The sequence below is a fragment of the Anoplopoma fimbria genome, chromosome 22 (genome assembly GCF_027596085.1).
Source record: "Anoplopoma fimbria isolate UVic2021 breed Golden Eagle Sablefish chromosome 22, Afim_UVic_2022, whole genome shotgun sequence".
In the NCBI taxonomy this organism is placed as follows: domain Eukaryota; kingdom Metazoa; phylum Chordata; class Actinopteri; order Perciformes; family Anoplopomatidae; genus Anoplopoma; species Anoplopoma fimbria.
Window position 1 is genome coordinate 1,249,979 of NC_072470.1, and position 23,883 is coordinate 1,273,861.

At 42.8% G+C, this 23,883-nt stretch overlaps 1 protein-coding gene and 1 long non-coding RNA gene across 2 annotated transcripts in view; both read right to left on the reverse strand.

Moving 5' to 3' along the window:
* Positions 1–5,622: 5,622 nt before the first annotated feature.
* On the reverse strand, positions 5,623–9,713 carry LOC129111534 (uncharacterized). Its single transcript, XR_008532328.1, has 3 exons — positions 9,627–9,713; positions 9,338–9,450; positions 5,623–5,704 (listed from the first exon to the last, which is right to left on the reverse strand). It is a non-coding gene; the product is annotated as an uncharacterized LOC129111534 (long non-coding RNA).
* A 3,461-nt stretch (positions 9,714–13,174) lies between these two features.
* The window catches only part of LOC129111503 (CLIP-associating protein 1-A-like), a 34,063-nt gene continuing 23,354 nt past the window's right edge, over positions 13,175–23,883 (reverse strand). Inside the window, 16 exon segments of the mRNA XM_054623472.1 lie at positions 13,175–13,351; positions 15,932–16,048; positions 16,128–16,334; positions 16,709–16,837; positions 16,931–17,133; positions 17,223–17,276; positions 17,357–17,576; positions 18,120–18,267; positions 18,557–18,663; positions 19,333–19,485; positions 20,561–20,783; positions 21,238–21,401; positions 21,481–21,661; positions 22,072–22,328; positions 22,583–22,606; positions 22,857–22,954. Coding sequence (XP_054479447.1) covers positions 13,268–13,351; positions 15,932–16,048; positions 16,128–16,334; positions 16,709–16,837; positions 16,931–17,133; positions 17,223–17,276; positions 17,357–17,576; positions 18,120–18,267; positions 18,557–18,663; positions 19,333–19,485; positions 20,561–20,783; positions 21,238–21,401; positions 21,481–21,661; positions 22,072–22,328; positions 22,583–22,606; positions 22,857–22,954 — 2,369 coding nt within the window. The 3' untranslated portion in view covers positions 13,175–13,267.

The window sequence follows — 23,883 nt, forward strand, 5'->3', positions numbered from 1 at the left end:
CATGCATAGTGTATTTTCAAAATAAACTTCCATGTTCAGAGGAAAGGTACAGTTTTCACGTGTTACATGCATAGTGTATTTTCAAAATAAAGTGTACTGTTTACAGCAGAGGTACAGTGTCTGCTCATTACATGCATAGAGTATTTTCAATATAACACAGGTTCTCTTAGTTTTTAGGTTTACCTACGTAACTAAAGTATTGGTTAGGTTCAGGAAAAGATTGTATTTTGGGTTAAAATCCGTTTATTTGTTCAAAAACTGACGTTAAAGAACGACGAGATAAAACCAGTGAAAGTTTAAACGATGATCCGTCTCAGTTTTGATCCTAAACGTCTTTTTAGTTTGCAGTACACATTAAAGCCAAATATAAGAGGTATTCCCAAACTCCTGAAGTACTTTAAAAGGTACTTTTCTGTCTTCATCATGAAACCAGTTTGACCAGTTGTGGAGTTTTATGAATGTCTCTCCGTACAGCGTCATGATTTATATGATCCGAAGCACCTCACACCTCCAGAGAAGAACTTCTTTTTTTATTTTTTGCACGGTGGCCCCTGAGGGACAAATGTATTATTAAGACGCGGCTCCTCTCATTTCAATAGGGCCACCTCGCTGCTGGGATCGAGCAGCCGGGGCCTCCCAGTCTCCGTCTGCTCCATATTAACGAGTGCGTCTGAATAATCCCCGTCCTCAGGAACCGGGAGGTCAGCGCCGCCGCCGGGCCTTAAAGGACGAGGAAACAGCGGAACGCTCCTTTAACAAGACGAGCGGCGCCGAGCGGTAAATGTTTAATGGAGCCGCAGCAGTGTGAGGTAAACGACACGCCGACCCGCCGACCAGCACTGGGAAGGGACTGGGAACGCTGGGAGAGCGGGTTTAAGGGTCGGAGGTCCAGCAGACAGAAGATCAGCCCGGATTCTGATGATTTAAGTCTTATTATGGGATATTTGTTAGGTTTTGTGCCGTAGATTTTAAATCCAATATCACAGATTTCTGAGTGTTTTCTGCTTCACTCTGCTGCGTTCACTTCAATATAAAATCTGTTTATCTGAGTTTTCACATCATTATGTTTTTGGTTTTTGTGTCCTTTAAGATGATTAGATCCTCTAATAAAACTGGATTAATTCAATTATTAATTGAATATTTTGAGGTACAAAACATTTATAAAAAAGACCATTTTATAGATTAATCAAATGAATTGATAAAATAACGCTTTGTGAATTTTAAATCCCCTCATATTGTCTCATATTTCTGCAGCTTTTAACTTTTTAAACATTTAAACAAACGTCTGCAGTTAAAGGTTGTTGTTCATGGTTGTTGATGAGTTGAGAGCCGGCCAATCAGCATCGAGGGCCTTCAGTGTCATGAACTAATCTATCATGAATATTCATGATATGTTTTTATGCAAAATAACATCTGTTTTCCAACAACATGCCATCTGTTTGAGGGACTTTGTGATATTAAAACGCTGAGAGCTTTTAAAAGAACACTTGTGGTGGTCAGAAGGGGAGATCTACTGTGAAATATATATATATATATATATATATATATATAAATATATATATATATATATATATGAAATAACAAAATAACAAAATACATACACTTCCTGTAAAAAAGTGTAAATCTTTAAATATTTCATTTAACCTTAAAGATGTTTTTTAATAATAACTTTTTTTCCTATAAATCTTATTTTTATTTATAGAAATAATTTGGCTGCAAAAAGTTCTGTTTTTTCCGCTCTTCAACAGGAAGTTGCGGCGGACTTTCAAACTAAAGTTTAAAAGCCTGAATCTGGACCAGGAGGAGGAGGAGGAGGAGGAGGAGGAGGAGGAGGAGGAGCTGAGGGAGGTGTCGGGGTTTCAGCTGAGGGAGGTCAGCCGGGTCCTCCAGGTCTCGGCTCTCCGGAGGTTTGAGGATGGAGGTCCTCATTAAAACTCCGCCCCCATCGCTCTGCCCTCCTCCTCCTCCTCCTCCTCCTCTTCATCACCCCGCTCCACCTTCTGGGAGGACTCGCTCCGTAAACGTGTCCAGGTGTCTGCTGACGGCTGGAGGGTTCTGATTAGAAACCTTCAGATCGTCTCCTCCTCATACTGTGGGTATTATTTATATGAGACACTTTAAAGTAAAAGTACTACTATAATAAAACTATAATAAAACATCCTGATCATATTTAGTATTATTAATATGCAAAGTAACTGAAGCGGTCGGATAAATGTAGAATTATGAAGCAGCATAAGAGAGAAATATTCAAGTAAAGTACAAGTACCTCATACCTGTAGAGTAAGAAGAGCACTGGGTGTGTTTGTTTCTGAAAAAAGGTATTTTGATGTTGGGGAGAGCGTGACTGTCAGTAGTATTAAAAAATATCCCATTTCTTTGTGCTTATTACCAGTTTAGACGACTTTATTGAGCATCATGATATCTGATATACGACATGGATCCATTGAGATAAATGATAAATGATCATATTGAACTCAAACTGGGAGTTAAGAATGTGATAAAGACGTCTGAACAGCGTACAGCCTCCAACAACAAACCCTCCGTCAGAAACACCTGAACCTGAGGGGCAGCCATCTTTGATCCGGCACAACAGATCTGGACAGCAGAGGAGGAGGAGGAGGAGGAGGAGGAGGAGGAGGAGAAAGAAAACACTGGTTCTCCTGGAGAGTTCAAAGACGTAAAAACTAAAAAGATGGAGAACAAAGCAGCTCTGTTTGGAAAGAAGGCCGTCCTCCTCCTCCTCCTCCTCCTCCTCCTCCATTACCCGATGAAAACAGAGACATTTTACCTGAAATCATAAAAAGCTGATTTCTGCTCTCAGACTGCTCAGAAGAGCAATCAGAGAGAAGAAGGTTCCCCACAGAGTGGAGGTTTGGTGCTGCGGGGCGAGAACACAGACGTGGAACGTTCTCCTGATGCAACGCTGCTTTAACTTCATAAATCAACATTTTTCTGTGGTTCTTTACAAGCTGCTCCAACACCCCCCCCCCCCCCCCGTTCCTCCACATTACAGCCCCGTTATGCAGCGCCAGCCTCGGCCTGTCGGCGGCTAATCACGGCGAGGATGATCGATGGTGTTTGTTTTGTGATGATGGAACGTAACCCCCCCGCCTGATGATAATTGTAATAAAAAGGACGGATCAGGCCGGAGAACTTATTAAATTATCAGAGCATAATCTGCATTAATGGCTGCAGAGATGCAGTAGGAGGGGGGGGCTTGTTAGAGCCAGAGTCCACCTTCAAAAGACGCCCGTGCCCTTGCCTCCCCCTTCCTCCCCCCCCTCCTCAAAGAGAGGATGTCAGGCGTCACTTGACGGAGCAGACGGACATGAAGAGCTCTCTACTGTCCGACCACACATTAATTATTCCTTCACATATTTATGATGATTATGTGAAGTCATCTGTGAAGCTGAATGTTACATTTTATGAAGGAAAACATATTCGGGGAACGAGGGGTCCTCCTTCATATTCATTTATACGTCAATGCTTCAGACTGTTTATGAATTAATTTCCTGCAGAATATGTTCCTTAAAAATGCAGTTTGACTGGTAAACATTTGCATGAAATCAAAAATGAAAATATATATATTCTTCTTTTTGAGTATTTTCTTACTAACTTATTTTATGCATCTTTAAATGCTGCTGAAGAAGACCATTCTGCAGCAGCTGAAAGCTCTGGAACATCCCCGACAGTGGACTGGATGTGTTGAGCATCATTTTATGAATATTTACCCCAAAAACACAACGGGACACTTTTGGTTTCTTCTGGTTTGGATCCAGAAAAAGAAATAAAAACACAGAAAAGAGGCTCTGCTGCTTTTAAGAGGAAAACATCACACACACACACACACACACACACACACACACACACACACACACACACACACACACACACACACACACACACACACACACACACACACACACACACACACACACACACACACACACACACACACACACACACACACACACTAGAGAGAGGCGGTCATGTGACCTCGGATCATCGGGAAACGCCGTCAATGCAGCAATCAGACATTTGAGGAGTTTACAGAGAAAAATGTCTGAATAAAGACTTCTAGAATATTAGTTTAAAAGGTGCAAAGGTTTGAAGATTTTATGGTGCAGAATATATCCTATTTATATATATTTAAAAACAGATTGTTTAACCTTTAAAAAGGGATAGTTCACTTTCCTTTAAGAAAAGAGAATACTTTTTCTAACTTTCTTTTTACAGAAACAAAACTAAGAAAACACAGCAGAGGAATATGAGAGAAAGCTTCATAACTTTATATAACTCCAGTAAAAAGAAAACCTTTTTCTAAGAACACCTTTCATTGTTTCAGGTGAACTATGAGAGGAAGTTTAAGGTGACTTGAACTCAGTTCTTTAAATAATTTCTTCACTTTGTTGCTTTTTTAAAAATCACATTAACTTTCTTACAACTGCTCAAATAAAGAAAAGATGAAGATTGAAGACGCCTGGTGAATTAATCCAAACAGCCGTTAAAAACTCAAATATTTAGGAAAAGATTCAACCCTCATTTACAGAACAACCAATCATTTCATTTATTGCAAAATCTGATGTGATTGCAAACTAATTTTATGCAGTATTCACACTCTTTATTCTGTCTATATGTTAATGGAAAGATACAAATTGTGGGTTATTTAAATAGTTATAGAGGCTCCACACAAAGAGAGAAATAAACATAACTAATCACAGCCTCTATAATAAATAAAAGGCAGTTTATTCCAGATCTAAATGGGATTTAATCCATTTCTGAAGCTGAATCAGGACTAAAACACCTAAGAGCAAACGTCCATAACGATCAATCAAGTTCTAAAACCGTCCATTAAAGATGAAAGATGCAGGACGGAACAAGTTTAAGACGAGCTGGACAGGAAGTCCATGAGCACAACAAACCAGTAAGTGGCCCTTTATTGGGGATGTTACACTTTTGATAAACTCCTAAAATAATCCAGAAGAGCTGAGCAGACCTTCCTCTGATGAGCGACGTGTTTTAAGAGAACAGAAGAAGAACTGGGTCTTAGTAAACCCTTAAAAGAAGACAGCGCCTCCTGGAGGATCACCTACCTGTCTAACAGGTAGGAGGAGGACATCCTGTCTCTCTGCAGCTCTGAAGCTCCCTCTAGAGGAGACAACCGGAACTACGTCTCTGTTTGAGACAAATACAAGACAACATTTTGATTGTAGTCCTTATCTGCTGCAACAGAAAGAAAACTACAATATTTACATTATGATTAACTGTAGGAGACTTTAGTGAGTTTGTAGTTTTCATTCCGTCTCTGTGTTCTTTATGTAAACAGTTGTTCTTAATACTTCCTGGTGTCTGCAGCAGAGCGGCTCCTGTTCTGTTAAATAACCCTGATGAATAATGAAGACGTGAGTGGACAGTTAGAGTGGAGCTGACAGGTCTCAGAGCAGCTCGGGGGAGACGACGGGGGAGACGGGGGAGTCTGATCCGCCTCCATATTCAGCAGGCGGATCAGCCCTGTTAAGTGGGGGGGCGGCGTCCTGGACCTCCGGGGGTCCGAGTCTCATCAGGTGAGTCCTCTAGGCCCCGCCTCCTCTGCAAACTGGAACTGACCCGGCGCTTCTGCCAGCCTCCGCCCGCGGCCCCTTCCCATCATGCACAGGGGCACGCGGCCAGCTCCCACGGGCCCCCCCGCTCGCTGCCCCGCCATCTGCCGTGATTTATAGAAAACGCCCGATGATTTATGGGCCAGTCATCTCACAATGAAGTTGCTCTCTTTCATTTACGCGACCTCCCGACCCGGCGTCACTCCCAGCCAGGTGGGGGGGGAGGAGGGGAGGAGGAAGGGGGAGGAGGAAGGGGGAGGAGGTGCTAATCAAACACTACGAGGGCCTTTAATGAAATTAACTTTCAACAGCGTGAGCTCGATGCTGATGAGGCCTCGGCCAACACCGCCCCGCTCTGATGAACGAATCAAACGCCCCATTAGGAGCCAGTGATCCGGAGACGTGTTTATAGAGAGAAGTCTCCTTATAGTCACCTGAGTCACCTGAGTGTCTCCTTATAGTCACCTGAGTGTCTCCTTACAGTCACCTGAGTGTCTCCTTATAGTCACCTGAGTGTCTCCTCATAGTGTCTCCTTACAGTCACCTGAGTGTCTCCTCATAGTCACCTGAGTGTCTCCTCACAGTGTCTCCTCACAGTCACCTGAGTGTCTCCTTATAGTCACATGAGTGTCTCCTCACAGTCACCTGAGTGTCTCCTCATAGTCACCTGAGTGTCTCCTCATAGTCACCTGAGTGTCTCCTTATAGTCACCTGAGTGTCTCCTCATGAGTGTCTCCTTATAGTCACCTGAGTGTCTCCTTATAGTGTCTCCTTATAGTCACCTGAGTGAGTGTCTCCTTATAGTGTCTCCTTATAGTCACCTGAGTGTCTCCTTCATAGTGTCTCCTTATAGTCACCTGAGTGTCTCCTTATAGTCACCTGAGTGTCTCCTTATAGTCACCTGAGTGTCTCCTTACAGTCACCTGAGTGTCTCCTTATAGTCATAGTGTCTCCTTATAGTCACCTGAGTGTCTCCTTATAGTCACCTGAGTGTCTCCTTAGTCACCTGAGTGTCTCCTTATAGTGTCTCCTCATATTCACCTGAGTGTCTCCTTATAGTGTCTCCTTATAGTCACCTGAGTGTCTCCTTATGGTCACCTGAGTGTCTCCTTACAGTGTCTCCTCACAGTCACCTGAGTGTCTACAGTCACCTGAGTGTCTCCTTATGGTCACCTGAGTGTCTCCTCACAGTGTCTCCTCACAGTCACCTGAGTGTCTCCTCATAGTCACCTGAGTGTCTCCTCATAGTCACCTGAGTGTCACCTGAGTGTCTCCTTATAGTCACATGAGTGTCTCCTCACAGTCACATGAGTGTCTCCTCAGTCACCTGAGTGTCTCCTCATAGTCACCTGAGTGTCTCCTTATAGTCACCTGAGTGTCTCCTTATAGTGTCTCCTTATAGTCACCTGAGTGTCTCCTTATAGTGTCTCCTATAGTCACCTGAGTGTCTCCTTAGTGTCTCCTTATAGTCACCTAGTGTCTCCTTATAGTCACCTGAGTGTCTCCTTATAGTGTCTCAGTCACCTGAGTGTCTCCTTACAGTCACCTGAGTGTCTCCTTATAGTCACCTGAGTGTCTCCTTATGTCTCCTCATGAGTCAGTCACCTGAGTGTCACCTGAGTGTCTCCTTATAGTCACCTGAGTGTCTCCTTATAGTCACCTGAGTGTCTCCTTACAGTCACCTGAGTGTCTCCTTATAGTGTCTCCTCATAGTCACCTGAGTGTCTCCTCATAGTCACCTGAGTGTCTCCTTATAGTCACCTGAGTGTCTCCTCATAGTCACCTGAGTGTCTCCAGTCACAGTCACCTGAGTGTCTCCTCACAGTCACCTGAGTGTCTCCTTACAGTGTCTCCTTACAGTCACCTGAGTGTCTCCTCACAGTCACCTGAGTGTCTCCTCACAGTCACCTGAGTGTCTCCTCACAGTCACCTGAGTGTCTCCTTACAGTCACCTGAGTGTCTCCTTATAGTCACCTGAGTGTCTCCTCACAGTCACCTGAGTGTCTCCTTATAGTCACCTGAGTGTCTCCTTATAGTCACCTGAGTGTCTCCTTACAGTCACCTGAGTGTCTCCTCACAGTCACCTGAGTGTCTCCTTATAGTCACCTGAGTGTCTCCTTACAGTCACCCTAGTCACCTGAGTGTCTCCTTATAGTCACCTGAGTGTCTCCTTATAGTCACCTGAGTGTCTCCTCACAGTCACCTGAGTGTCTCCTCATAGTCACCTGAGTGTCTCCTTACAGTCACCTGAGTGTCTCCTTATAGTCACCTGAGTGTCTCCTTACAGTCACCTGAGTGTCTCCTTATAGTCACCTGAGTGTCTCCTTATAGTCACCTGAGTGTCTCCTTATAGTCACCTGAGTGTCTCCTTACAGTGTCTCCTCACAGTCACCTGAGTGTCTCCTCAGTCACCTGAGTGTCTCCTTACAGTCACCTGAGTGTCTCCTTATAGTCACCTGAGTGTCTCCTCACAGTCACCTGAGTGTCTCCTCATAGTCACCTGAGTGTCTCCTTACAGTCACCTGAGTGTCTCCTCACAGTCACCTGAGTGTCTCCTCATAGTCACCTGAGTGTCTCCTTATAGTCACCTGAGTGTCTCCTCATAGTCACCTGAGTGTCTCCTTATAGTCACCTGAGTGTCTCCTATAGTGTCTCCTTATAGTCACCTGAGTGTCTCCTTATAGTGTCTCCTTATAGTCACCTGAGTGTCTCCTTATAGTGTCTCCTTATAGTCACCTGAGTGTCTCCTTATAGTGTCTCCTTATAGTCACCTGAGTGTCTCCTACAGTACCTGAGTGTCTCCTTATAGTCACCTGAGTGTCTCCTTATAGTCACCTGAGTGTCTCCTTATAGTCACCTGAGTGTCTCCTCACAGTCACCTGAGTGTCTCCTTACAGTCACCTGAGTGTCTCCTTACAGTCACCTGAGTGTCTCCTTATAGTCACCTGAGTGTCTCCTTATAGTCACCTGAGTGTCTCCTTATAGTCACCTGAGTGTCTCCTTACAGTCACCTGAGTGTCTCCTCACAGTCACCTGAGTGTCTCCTTATAGTCACCTGAGTGTCTCCTCATAGTCACCTGAGTGTCTCCTCACAGTCACCTGAGTGTCTCCTTACAGTGTCTCCTTACAGTCACCTGAGTGTCTCCTCACAGTCACCTGAGTGTCTCCTTATAGTCTGAGTGTCTCCTTACAGTGTCTCCTTATAGTCACCTGAGTGTCTCTGAGTGTCTCCTCACAGTCACCTGAGTGTCTCCTTACAGTCACCTGAGTGTCTCCTCACAGTCACCTGAGTGTCTCCTTATAGTGTCTCCTTATAGTCACCTGAGTGTCTCCTTACAGTGTCTCCTTATAGTCACCTGAGTGTCTCCTTACAGTGTCTCCTTACAGTCACCTGAGTGTCTCCTTATGGTCACCTGAGTGTCTCCTTATAGTTCATGTAATTAATATATATATTTTTTTTATTGTTAAAGATTAAACTTGTGTTGTTGTATTTTTATGTTGTTGTTTTGTCCTCATTTATTTCATTCAGGGTGGACAAAATAATAGAAACACCCACTCAAACTGATGATTAAATTGATTTACTGCAGAAAAACTCTTGATATTTAGTTAAAATATTATTTTATATTAAGATTCATTTGATTTCTCAGTGGATCAGAATGAAATATATAAATATTTATATCATTGACATTTTATTTTCCTTCTTTGGAGCTCTTTAATAAATAAAGTGAAAGTCTTACTGTTCATGGGGGTCTGTAGGGGTCAGCAGAAGTCCTGAGTCCACATCCTGAGCTGAGCCAGGAACAGAGGAACAGTCACAGGTTCGATCCCCACTGCAGCAAAATGTCTCCACCTGACACAGAAAGAGCAACAAAAGCAGATTAATGGACAGAAACAGCTTCATTAAACACAGAGCTGAGAGCGCCCTCTGGTGGAGGTCTGCTTTACTATTCTTATTTTATTTGATTATTTCTTTATTTGACACAGAATTGTTAACTATTAACAACTTAATGAAACATATGAACTCACCATTCATCCATTCAGAACATTTAAAGGGTTAAATGTCTTAAAATGAGCTTTGTTTCATGATAATCAGTCTTCAGCTCCTCTGGCTCCTGATTGATCCAGGTGTGTCTAATTAACAACATGCAGGTTCTTCACGCAAAGGCACCTGGGAAGTGTAGTTCAAATGTGTAGTTTCCAAGAAGCTCCACAGAAACAGTAGTCAGATCTTTGACTTCAATAAAAGTACCACAATAATGTATACTTACTAGTAGCAACTGGTACTTCAAAGTACTTATCCTGCAGTATTTATTAATAGTATTTATAGAATCATTATGTATCCCTGAGATGTAGTACAGTAAAAACTACAATATTTTGAGATTAAGTACAAAGTATTTACCTCTGAGATGTAGTAAAAACTACAATATTTACTCTGAGATGTAGTAAAAAGTACAATATTTACTCTGAGATGTAGTACAGTAAAAAGTACAATATGTACCTCTGAGATGTAGTACAGTAAAAAGTACAACATTTACTATGAGATGTAGTACATTAAAAAGTACAATATGTACCTCTGAGATGTAGTACATTAAAAAGTACAATATGTACCTCTGAGGTGTAGTACAGTAAAAAGTACAATATTTACATATAAATATATATAAATATTACACAAAATGTGATTTATCTTATTTGATTTAATTAATCATTATTTACTTATTGATCATTTTGAAGTTTTTGATCATTATATACTATAATATTATATAAATATTATATTAAAATATAAATACAATAAAATATATTATTGAGACAAATAAGGACAAAGACAAGAAGATAGAAGTCTGACGGTTTATTTCAAGTTCTGCAAAGTCTAAACATGTAAATATATATATATACACAGTAAAACATAAATATAGTGTAGCGTGGAGTAAAACTAATAATAATAATAATAATAATAATAATAATAATGATAAACAGGAGCCATGCGTCGTGAGCGTTCATATTTACAGCTCTTTAGTGAAGCAGCAGCATGGTTAGTTCAGGTGAGGCACACATTCAGGAAATAACAGCTTCGACTTCGTTTGACACGGATTCATGCGGACGTCTTTCACAAGTTGTACTTTTATTAAACGTGTACAAAAAGAAGTAAAGGGAACTCTGGAGTACTTCTACATTCAGTCCAGAGGTACAAAGTACATTAACAGTCTGAAGAGGAGGTATAAGGCCCAGACTCCTTCAGGGACTTCAGTTTTATTCACCTTCCTGCTGATTGATGCCGCTCTGCTCTGTGAATATGAAGCCGCTTAGCTTAGCTTAGCATAAAGACTGTAAACGGGGGAAACAGCTAGCCTCATTTGTCTCATCTGTAGCTGAATTAAGAAATAAACATTTAGTTCAGTTTACATAGAAATATTTTACCAGAACTCTAAAGAGAAATTGATTAATTGATTTGTTGTTTGACAGAAAATCAATTAACCAATTTTGATAATTGGTTAATTGTTGGAGTCATTTTTTGTGAATATGTGAATATTTATGTTTATCAGCAGCATTACAGATAAACTCATGACTCTTGGTAGAAGGAAGAACCTTTTAAAGGGATAAACTAATTATTTTAAACATTTGTTAGCGTTGTGAATTCGTGCTGCGTTCATGTGTTGTAGGAATAATGGGAAAAATGAGATCGAGAAGTCGGAGCAGCGTTTTGTTTAAACTCTCTGAGCTTTTTGTAGCGTCCGCGTTTTTTAATCGATACAAACAAAAGGTCACGCACACATCAAAGTCTGCAGAACTACTTCCCAACTTTGGAAAACAGGATTATCCCAGGAGCACTTGAACGCACCATTTGCTTTAAACACTTTAAACATTAAAAAACAACAAATTATTGCAGAAAATAACTTTTTAGACCAGTTGATAATATAAAGTAACAGCTTCATATTCACATGAGAGCGGTATTAATCTTTGATCCTCCCTGTAGCGTTTGTTTTAGCCTCCCTCGTGTGCCTGATGGGTGGAGCTTAGCACCAGGAAGCTCAACCAGGCGTTTGTTAGTGTTGAAACAAGCAGCAGTAACATTTAAAAACATGAACACGCGGTTTAGTTTACAGTGTTCCACCTGAACTTTATTGCTGAAGATCTCTCTCACGTTTAATAATCAATAATTATCTAATCATTCAGATTGTCGGTCAGATTTAAGTCGTTTCACATTCAGTTTGAACTCTTTAAAACAGAAACAGTCACATTATGAGACTTTTAGGGGACTTTTGAACTGTAGTATTATATATATATATATATATATATATATATTTGTGTATTTATATTACAGTATTTAAGGGAAACTTCAGTGTTATAAAACCATTAAAACCATTAAACTCCCAGTTTAAACAACTTTAGCTTCACTCAGTAACTCGTGTGAACTTTCATTTTTCAAAATCCAATTTTAAATATATAAATATTGATGTAACGCTTATCAGTTTCATTTCCATTTAAATCAATAAACTTTTATCAAATACATTTAAATTGAAGATTTTTTATTTTACTACATTGACAAAGAAAACTTATTTAAAATCTTCTTTTCTTTACATAAAAAATATTCTTATAGTTTTAACAGCGGTGTGTTTGGTCCCATTATAAAACAACAACTATCTAACTAACTGGCATAAATATTTATTGATCCCAATATTATTATAATTTTGTTTAACAAAAAATAAATGTCAAACATTATTAATAATACTTTGATTTAAATTGAAGTAATGATATTAATAAATGAAACGTATAAAATATACATAATAAATAATAAAAAGATAATTTTGTTGTTTTTACATGAATATAATCAGATGTTTTAATCAGATATTACATTAAAATTACTAAATAATTATAATCTGGTGATAAAACTAAACTAAGAGTTTTATTTTGTTGCAGAGTTGATCAATAAAAACCTAAAAATACTTAATTCTGCATGTTGTAATTAAATGAAACTTGATTTAAATGATTCACGAGCTAACAAACGCAACATGCATGAGATAATTTATATTGTTTATATATTATGAGTCTGCAAAAACATCTGGTAGATATTTGAATGGAGATTAATTAAGACAGTTAAATGTTAAAAAGTGTATTTTAGATGATTAAACAGGAAATGAACTGATAAGTGTCACACAGAACTAATGAAGTTCTTCTTTAAATAAACACTGATGGTGATTGGCCCCAAAATATTCAAACTCTGAAGCACTTCTCATCATTGGCCAGCCAAATGATCGGTCCAAACTAACAGGAAGTTGGATTTCACAGTTTTTTTTTTTGAGTATTTTTACTACAGTGTTGCTTTTCTTTAAGGTGGATGAGGTTCAGGAGAAACAGAAACATAAAAACATACATTCAATATAGAAGAAGGTCTGATGTGTCGAAGCAAAACTAAATATTAAAGATAAATAAAAAATACTGACGGGTTTCCTCCTGCTCCGTTTGAACTCTTAAAGGTTAAAGGAAGCGGTCCGGATGCTACGCTAACAATAACGCTCAGAAACCTGGTTCAGGATCATCACCTGGTTTCCAGCGTCGATGGAAGATTTAAGTTTTAAGGCTGGTGAGACGGAGGAGGATCAGCTCTCCTCCTAAAGACGAAGCAGCTCCAGGAATGGGAGGAACGCTGGAGATGATCGGTGGAGGAGGATCTAGTAGGAGGAGATGTCGGAGGAGCTGCTGCTGTTGCTGGTGGAGGTCTGAGCTCTCTTGATGTAGAGGTTCAGCAGCTTCATCTGCAGGAAGGGAAACAGCTTTTTAATCTCTGTGGTCTTGGATTTTACTTCAAAATAAAAGTCCTGCTCCTCTATGGAAATGGAACAATCATGACTGGAAGTAGAGAGAACTCAAACATGTCTTTAGTGCAGAATAACACAGTTATTATGGCATAAATCATTAAAAAAGTTGAATTTCTTTGATTATTTATTTTACAATAATACATTTTCTACACAGATTTGTTGTCACATGACTGTTGGTCTCAGATGATAAGATAAGATAAGATAAGATAATCCTTTATTAGTCCCGCAGCGGGGAAATTTGCAGACTTACAACAGCGTAGAGTAAAGTGCACACAAGAGACATAGTAGAAGAAGACAAGCTAAGAATAAAAAATAAAGAAATAAAAATAAAATAAAACAAGTATTATAAATAAGCAATAAAAAAACAGTAGAAAAAAAAACAAAAAAAACAACAATAACTGAAATATTATATTTACAGACAGAGAAAAAAACAACAATTATTTTAACTATTTTTAACTTTCCTAACTACTATTGCACGGTGTAGTGTATTGCACAGGTTATTATTGTCATGTCATGTGGTCTGCTGGGAGCAGAGCTGGTTGTGCAGCCTGACAGCAGCAGGAAGGAAGGACCTGCGGTACCTCTCCTTCACACACCGGGGGTGAAGCAGCCGGTGGCTGAAGGAGCTGCACAGAGCTGCCAGGGTGTCCTGCATGGGGGGGGAGGTGTTGTTCATCAGGGATGACAGCTTGGCCATCACCCTCCTGTCTCCCACCACCTCCACCGTATCCAGTGGACACCCCAGCACAATCATGTCTTCATAGTTTCACTGAGGAGCTCAGAATTTAATGATTTTTACAGAATCTGGTTAAAGTAAACGGTTTATTTGTGGCTAGATTTTAAATGAGACGTAGAATAAAACGTTTTTAATGAAATATCACAATTTTAAGCTTCATTTTGGTTGTTTTAATCTGACGAAAGCGTTCCGTTGCACATGATGTGTTCAAGGACCGTCAGAAATATGAAAACACATTTAAAAACAGTTTTATGTTTAATCTGAAGACTTTTGTAGTTTTCTCACTGAGTTTTTCTCTGGTAAACACTCCACATATGGCGTTGTGGATGTTTAAATTAGATTACATATGTATGGTATGTTATTTTAGTGATTGTTCTCCCTCTGAAGCCCTTCCCACTGTCTGCAGCCAGATTCTGAAGCTTCTGACGCTGTTAGAGGAGGTTAGAGGAGGTTAGAGGAGGTTAGAGGAGGTTAGAGGAGGTTAGAGGAGGTTAGAGGAGGTAAGAGGAGGTTAGAGGAGGTTAGAGGAGGTAAGAGGAGGTTAGAGGAGGTAAGAGGAGGTTAGAGGAGGTTAGAGGAGGTAAGAGGAGGTTAGAGGAGGTAAGAGGAGGTAAGAGGGTTAGAGGAGGTTAGAGGAGGTTAGAGGAGGTTAGAGGAGGTAAGAGGAGGTTAGAGGAGGTTAGAGGAGGTAAGAGGAGGTTAGAGGAGGTTAGAGGAGGTAAGAGGAGGTTAGAGGAGGTTAGAGGAGGTTAGAGGAGGTAAGAGGAGGTTAGAGGAGGTAAGAGGAGGTTAGAGGAGGTTAGAGGAGGTTAGAGGAGGTTAGAGGAGGTTAGAGGAGGTAAGAGGAGGTTAGAGGAGGTAAGAGGAGGTTAGAGGAGGTAAGAGGAGGTAAGAGGAGGTTAGAGGAGGTAAGAGGAGGTTAGAGGAGGTAAGAGGAGGTAGAGGAGGTTAGAGGAGGTAAGAGGAGGTTAGAGGAGGTTAGAGGAGGTTAGAGGAGGTAAGAGGAGGTAAGAGGAGGTTAGAGGAGGTAAGAGGAGGTAAGAGGAGGTTAGAGGAGGTAAGAGGAGGTAAGAGGAGGTTAGAGGAGGTTAGAGGAGGTAAGAGGAGGTTAGAGGAGGTTAGAGGAGGTAAGAGGAGGTTAGAGGAGGTAAGAGGAGGTTAGAGGAGGTAAGAGGAGGTTAGAGGAGGTTAGAGGAGGTAAGAGGAGGTTAGAGGAGGTAAGAGGAGGTAAGAGGAGGTTAGAGGAGGTTAGAGGAGGTTAGAGGAGGTTAGAGGAGGGAGGTTAGAGGAGGTTAGAGGAGGTAGAGGAGAGGAGGTTAGAGGAGGTAAGAGGAGGTTAGAGGAGGAGGTTAGAGGAGGTAAGAGGAGGTAAGAGGAGGTTAGAGGAGGTAAGAGGAGGTAAGAGGAGGTTAGAGGAGGTAAGAGGAGGTAAGAGGAGGTTAGAGGAGGTAAGAGGAGGTTAGAGGAGGTTAGAGGAGGAGGAGGTTAGAGGAGGTAAGAGGAGGTAGAGGTAAGAGGAGGTTAGAGGAGGTTAGAGGAGGTAAGAGGAGGTAAGAGGAGGTTAGAGGAGGTAAGAGGAGGTTAGAGGAGGTAAGAGGAGGTTAGAGGAGGTTAGAGGAGGTTAGAGGAGGTAAGAGGAGGTTAGAGGAGGTTAAGAGGAGGTAAGAGGAGGTTAGAGGAGGTAAGAGGAGGTTAGAGGAGGTTAGAGGAGGTAAGAGGAGGTTAGAGGAGGTAAGAGGAGGTAAGAGGAGGTTAGAGGAGGTTAGAGGAGGTGGCGTTACCTTGCTGCCGGTCAGCTGAGCCAGGTACGGCTTCAGCTCCTCCCCGATCACCGAGTAGACGGCCACCAGGCAGAAGACGCTGGCCTTCCTCACGCTGCTCTCCGTGTTGTCGTAGCCCTGCAACATCAGAGACGGCGTGAAGAGGAAACGCTCTGAGGTTAAAGAAAGCTCTGCTAAGACAGCGATGGCGTCTCACCTGCAGGAGTCCAGGTATGATGTCGGTCAGCAGCTGGTGCAGCGGCTCCTTGGTGATGCGTTCGATGGCCCTCGTCTGCATCTTGATGGCGGCCAGGTTGATGGGGTAGTCGGCCGTCTGCACGATGGGGCAGAGGACCTTGATGCACTGCTCCGGGTGGATGGAGGCCGCCAGCGTGGAGGCCGCCTCCTCCGCCGCACGCACCACCTGCAGGGAGCAAACAGGAAGCGTTTGTTAGACAATCACCAAAACTACAACGTAGAGCCTCCATTTCTTCTTTTCTAACATTGGTAACATTTGTAAACACTTTGTAACATGTTGAAAATATAGATTCCATTTTTTATTAATAAATAATCAACAAAATTCATCTTCTGTTTTTATGATTTATGTCATTATAACTGTGTTATTCTGCACTAAAGACATGCTTCAGTTCTCTCTACTTCTAGTCATGATTCTTCTGTTTCCATAGAGGAGCAGAACTTTTATTTTGAAGTGAAAAACAAAACCACAGAGAGAAAAATGTGACAGGAAGGAGCTTCTTGGTGTTCAGAGGGTTAATGAGAGCAGTAGAACGTCCTCACCTCCTTGTGAGAGTCTTTGTGAGCCTCCAGCGTCTTCATGACCGTGAGCTCGGCGTAGTTCTTGAAGCGGGCCGGCTGGTTCCTCAGGATCTCCTTCAGGACTCTCAGGGCCAGGGCCCGGATGGTGTGCTGAGAGAGGGAGAGAGAGGGAGAGAGAGGGAGGAGTCAGCTCAGAAGGAGTCTCAGAGTATTCATCAGACACCGGTGGGTTTCTGTCCTCACGTCTTTGTCTCCCAGCGTCTCCAGCAGCAGCAGCAGCATGGTCTTGAAGTGCTCCTCCCACACCACCAGGCTGTCCTCGCGGGCCACCTTCAGCAGCTCCAGCAGGGTCCCCCGGCGCTCCTCGGGGCCCCGCTCCCCCCCCTGGCTCCCGGAGAGCTCCTTCAGCAGCTCCCCCACCAGCTGCAGCTGCTCGGCGGGTACCGCTGGAGGAGGAGGAGAACCCGGAGTGGTCATGGTTTAAGAAAAACAGACAGTTTGTTCATCTTCTGGTTTCATGAACATCATTCTTTACCTGGGAAGCTTTTGGGGTTCCCCATCTTGTTCTCCACACTTTCTTGTCGGCCTCCTGCAAAGAAAAACATTCAGTTTAAAGACAAAACACGAGAAACCAAACTCCTCAAAGACACAGAGAGCTCAGGCCGTCACCGTCTCGCAGCGTCTCCACGGCGTCCTCGTACAGCGCCTCCTTCAGGGCGGCCTTGTCCAGCGTGCCGATGGCGTCCGTGTAGTTGTACGGGTTGTAGTCTCTGAAGCGCGGCCCGGAGAAGGAGCGCGGCGACGGCGTGTTGAGCAGCGACGTCTTGTTGTCCAGGGCTGTGCGTCCTCCGCCGACCACGTCAGAGTCCGAGGACGCCCCCACGCCAGACTGAAGAACCACAGGTTTGAGAACAGCGTCACACAAACAGCTCATCTGTCTGGTTCCCACAGCAGAGACACTGAACGGTGGGAGACTTACAGATGTTTCATTTAGGTTCATCTGATGACACCAGAGTTACAGATTCTATCATCAGAAATGTGGAGGATCAATTCAATGTTTTTAGGCAAAAATGATCTTCTCACATGTGGATATGTGCTCGTTAAAATAAACAAGCAATTCATAAGTCGAAAAAAACAACAACTCTTCTTCTTGAAATTCTCTGAGATTTATGAAGAAAAAACAACAATCCTTTGTTATTCTTTGAGATTCAAATGATGATAAGGAAGTTTTGGCAAAATACAGTAAAGAAATTAATTATTTATTCTCTGAGATTAAAGTTGTTAATATAAATGTAAAAACTTGAATGAACTGCAGATGATTTGATCATGAAATAATAGAGTTCTCTTGTTAATACAGAAGTATCTCCTGAACCCAACACCCTCTCCTCCCTCCTCTCCTCCTCTCCTCCCTCCTCTCCTCCCTCCTCCTCACCATGCCGTCCCTCTTCCCGTCTCTCCTCAGCAGCTCCCCCAGGTCCTCTTGGCTGCGGAAGCTGAAGTTCTGGATGGCCTCGGTGACGCCGCGGAGGGAGCTGTAGATCTCCTCAGAGTTCAGGTTCTCACTGTCGAACTCCAGCATGCTGCAAAGAGAAAGACAGAAACATGAAGGACGGTTCTGCTATAAAGCAACAAAGTGAAAAAGAGAAACCAGACGGATGGACAGTGAAGGACAGGTGAGTCTGTTGGTGAGTTTTAGAGGTTTCACAGAACAAGAAAGAATCAGGAGGAAAAATCTTATGAAGAACTTGTTTTTTTAGTAATCTTTATTCCCCTTTGGAAGATTAATGTGAAAGATTTCTATTATTTTTTTTATATTTGAAAAGAGTAACAAAATAACAGATTTATGTGGGAAAAATGGCGGTGTGGTACCTGGGAGAAAGGCCCCCATGGGAGCAGTTGGTGGGGGAGGTCAGCGGGCTGCTGCGGCTGCTGGGCGGCCGCGGAGCCGTCCGACCCGCAGAGTTACTGGGAGACGCCTGCAAACAAAACAAACACACACCACAGGTTTCAGACAAAACATGGGGAAAATATGTTCAACACCACAGCGAAATCTGGGATTTAAGTTGTATATTTACAAAATAAAATCATGCATTTACGTGGAAAGAAAAACTTTCTGAAAAAAAAACGTTCCTCTTATTTAAGTGGTAAATCTTTGAGAAGAAATTGAAAAATTTTGGTATTAAAAATTTAAATATTCTCAGAGATTAATGTGGTAAATTTATGAGAAAAAATCACAAATTTAGGAAAACAAGCTAAACTATTCTCTGAGTTAAAGTTCTAAATTATATCGATATTATATATAAAAAAATATTTGTGATTAAAGTAGTAAATGTACAAAAAATTAAAAAAATGATATTGTAAATAAATCTGATATTGTCTGAGATTTAAGTGGTACATTCAAGAGAAAAATCTAACCTCTAATATAATCAAAAGTGAAAGAGGTAAATTTCCATAAAAGAAACTCAGAAATTCCGTCAATTTAAACCTTAAATTCAGTAAAGAATTTTATTTTTTTTAATGCAAATGTGTGACTCTATAATATCAGAGAATATTCAAGTTCCTTTCATAAATTTACTTTACCCCCTCACCGGCCTCTGTAATTGTGTGTGTGTGTGTGTGTGTGTGTGTGTGTGTGTGTGTGTCACCATGCTGATGCCGCTGATGGCGCTGGCGTTCCTCAGGTGGTTGTGCAGCAGCTTGGTGGTCCCGTCCTGGAAGGTTTTGGGCAGAGCGCCCAGCAGCATGGTGAACTCCGGGGTGTTCAGCTCAAACAGGGCGATCAGCACCACCTGGGCCGCCTGCACACACACACACACACACACACACACACACACACACACACACACACACACACACACACACACACACACACACACACACACACACACACACACACACACACACACACACACACACACACACAATTAATCAACTCCATCTGTGTGTCTGCTGTTGCAATGAGCTGTCAGCTGAAATGTTATGAATAATTTCATATTTTTACAGCTGTAAACTTCCTCTTCTTTTTCTGTTGCAGCATCTTAAAGAGTTTGAAATACAAGTTGACTTAATTAAAGAGTTTTCAGTGTAGAAATTAATATAAATTAAATGTATGTCACGTTTCTAGTGTAATAAAAGAACTGAAACGTGACATTACACCTGTTTTAATAACCGTTTTCTTTTCTTTTCTAGTAAATGAGTCGACTTCAATCTGTCACACCTATAAATATAAATCTCCTGACCTTCCCCTGAGAGATAAATCAGATAACGAGGCTTTAATCTTGTTTTAAAACGCTGACTCACTTAAAGAAAATGCATGAAACAAGAGAAAGAGAACTTGAAGGTAAATGTCAGTAAATAAAATGTTAAGAAGTGAATTTGTTGCAGTGAACGTGCAGAATGTCCGGACAAATCAAAAAATGCAGTTTCCTCTCCGGTTCTTCCTCTTCTTCTTCCTCTTCTTCTTCTTCACGTGTTTAAAGAGTTCATGCAGAACTTGCAGGAACAGTTTAGTTCAGCTGGTCACGGTTAGAATCTCATGCACGGACACGTTTAAAGGTCTCCGGAGCAGTTAGTGCTGAGAGGCCTTCACACCATGTGACCTCCTGTTGGTTAGAGGAGGTTAGACGGTTCACTGTCATGCTGTTGGATGGAGGTTCTACCTGCTTGCACCTCTCCTCCAGGTTGCCCTCCCCGGGCAGAGAGGCCACGGTGCCGACCCGGCCCGACAAATCCTCCCCCGCCCAGTTATGAAGGGTCTGGAGGGGCGTGGTGGAGACGAGATTTGCCGATTTGGAAAAAAAACCAAAATGAAGATGTGAAAACGAAAAGAAACAAAAAGAAGTGAAAGAGATCAGCTGTGTCGGCCCCTCCTACCTTGCGGACGTCGGAGCTCTTGGGCTCGGTGGTCCAGGTGATGACCCGGGACACGGCGAGTCTCGTCTCGCTGGAGTTGACGAAGTCGGCCGGGTCCATCTGGCGGGCGAGCGCCTCGATGTAGCGCAGGATGGCCACCTTCACCTTCAGGTTGGGGGTCTGCGTCTGGTCCACGATGAAGCGCATCAGGATGTTGAACTGCTGCTCGTAGGGGAAGGACTCTCTGCAGACACAACATATTTACGTGTCACAAACAATCACCAAAACTACACCACCACTGTCATTATCCTCAGTTTATTATCTTTCCGACGGTCCTTGAACACACCATGCTTGACTTACCCTTCCCTCAGAAAAAGCAGCCAAAACAAAGCTTAAAATGATATTTCATCAAACATTTTATTCAACATGTCTCATTTAAAATCTCTTCCACAAATAAACCGTTTAACCGGATTCTGTAAAAAACATTAAATTCTGAGCTCCTCAGAGAAACTATGAAGACATGATTGATTCATCTGAGACCAACAGTCATGTGACAACAAATCTGTGAAACTTTGACTGAACTTCAGGCTTCTGAACACAGACAGAGAGGAGAGGCTGGAAGTATATATATATATATAAAAAGCTGTATAACTTTTTGAAGTGTGCAAATGTTTCTGTAGGATTCATAAACTGCCCACCTGGTGACGTCCAGGGCCTTCTGGACTTTGGCCTGGACGGAGCCCAGCAGGTCGGCCCCCATCTTCTTCAGCAGCTGTGTGAGCAGGACGAAGAGCCAGTCCAGCAGGTCTTCTCTGTGCAGCATCACAAAGTCCACCAGGGTCTCCAGGAACATGCTGAAGACCTGAGAGAGGAAGGGGGGGTCAGTAAACTCACACAGAGAGCGCTGCAGACTGAGCAGAGCATGCTGGGTAATCACTTACTCTCTGTTTGTTAGAGTCCACAGCAGCGAGGGGCCATGCAACACAGAGACACACAGAGTGAGTTTGAGCTTCAGTTAGTTCTGACTCACAAACACCTGCTTCATGAGGAGCTCTCACCTTGCTGTGAGGGTCTGCAAACATCCTGGTGAAGATCTCACAGAGCCTCTTCAGCTCCACGCGACTGAAAACAAGCAGAACATTCATATTTAATGTCCATCTGTTCTGTTCTGATGGAGAGTTAAACATTTACATGACACAAAAGATGTTCAGGTGTTTCTGAGCCCCAATTTATTCTTCTTCTTCTGGATTAAAAGGTGGATTACAGAAGCTTTCATAAACAAAAAGATAAAATACAGATACAGCATGAGACAAAGTATTTATACACGGACATTACTTCTTAAAATAAATATATTTTAGGAAACATTCACACCTTGAATTCCAGAACAAAAGTGATGTGTTTTAAGACTTTAACTGAACTTTAACTTGAAACTAAAAGCCTCAGATCAGCTGCCTTAAACTCCTACTACTTATTAAAGATATGTCTCATATGTGTCTCCTCTGCAGCCTCCCACAGAGCAGCCTCCCTCTAACCTGAGCATCCTCTGGCTCTTCAGCAGGTTCTGCAGTCCCAGCAGCCCCTCCTTCCTCTCGGACCAGTTGGCGCTGGCGCAGTGGTTCAGCACCTCGGCCACGTCCTCCGTCTGACGCAGGTAGTGCGGCGCCCCCCCGCCTCCGCCTCCGTTGCGTGAGCTGTAGGAGCGCTCGGAGCAGGCGCTGGAGGCGTCGCTGTTGGCGTCGTCGTCCGAGTACATCCCCGGGGACTCGAAGCGCCGCCTCGGGGGCCGCCGCTGATCGGAGGAGAGAGGAGGTTAACGGACAGAACGCTCTCTGAGAAGGCTAGAGGTCTACCATGCAGCTACAGAGACATGCTGGTGATGGAGAGGTTGTTAATGCTTCTTCACCTCTCACTTCATGTTAGAAACACTTCAGACAGAAGAGTTAAATCAAAGGAGGGATTCTGCTGAGATTCATCCCAACCTGCTAACAGCCTCAGGGCTTCATGCTCTGCATGCAAAGACGGAAAGTTCAACTCTTATTGTACCTTACTCCTCGAGTCTCCTAAGAGCTGGAATGTCAAAGTCCAGGAAGAGAGAGGACAGAGGGAGTTACTGAAGGGGGGAACAGAACCAGCTCCAACAACAGCGCTTATTCAGATGAAAGGACCAGTCTGGTGTTCACAAAGACCAGACTTTTAGTTTCTACTATGTTTTTACTTTAGACACTTTAGTAACCAGCTTTAAAACAAAATAAGCTTCTTTTTCATCCAAGGTTGTCCACATGGAAACTTCTGTTAATATAAACATCTATTTTCCTACCAGAGCGTCGGCGACGGCGGCCTCGACGTCGGTGCCGGTGTTGAGGATCTTCATGGCGTTGACGGAGGCCGAGATGCGAGCCTGATGGGACAGACGGTCTGACAAAGAAAAGGTCAAAGAGGAGCGTGTTTAAACTAAATAATAAACAGGAACACAATTCACTCCTCACTCTGAAAAAGAAAAGTGGTATTTGTACTGAAATCCAATCAGATGGAGTGAGGAGTGTCTGAAACAGTTCATTGTTTAGGTTGGGTTCTGTTCTGTCATTGCAGCATTTATAAAACACATTCAATTAGATTTAGAGAATTTCTCAGGTGTCAATCGTAGTTTTAGGAGAAGACATCAAACCCAACCCAAAGAAAGCTGCAGCAGATATTTTGTTTATGACGATGCAATAAATCTCAGCAGAGAGCATGACCTTAATGCAACAGAAATAAATACAAAACAGACCATAAAAGAACAAAAACAAAATCGAGTGAAGCAGCAATGCTTCATCAAAATAATAAGTCCGTCACACTGCATGAAAACGAAGCTGCAAAATAAATGATGGTGATTATCTCCCCCTCAGAGGAGGACATGCAGGGCTTCACTGAGCTGGATGACTCAGATCTGACTGAGTGGACCTGTGGTCACCTGAGTAGCACTCTGCAGAGGACAGGGCGCTGGTGGAGCGGGAGTGACGGCGCGTCGCTGCAGGAGGACGTAGAGTCACAGATAACACACTGATACTGTTACACAGCTAAGAGAGGAGGGGTTCTGCAGCAGCTGCAGGCTTTGATTAGAATGTTTAAATACAGAGCATGCAGAGAGTCAGAGAGTCAGAGAGTCAGAGAGGAGAGAACACATGAGCAGAGTCAGAGGGGGGAGTCTTCAGTACTCACCCAGGGGGGAGAAACCCCTGGCCGGGCTGGTGTCACGGCTGCTCTCCCGACTGGTGTCCCGGCTGCAGCCCTGACTCATGCTGGGCCGGGGGATCCGGCTCTGGGCTGGAGGAGCACGGCAGAGAGACAGACAGACAGACAGACAG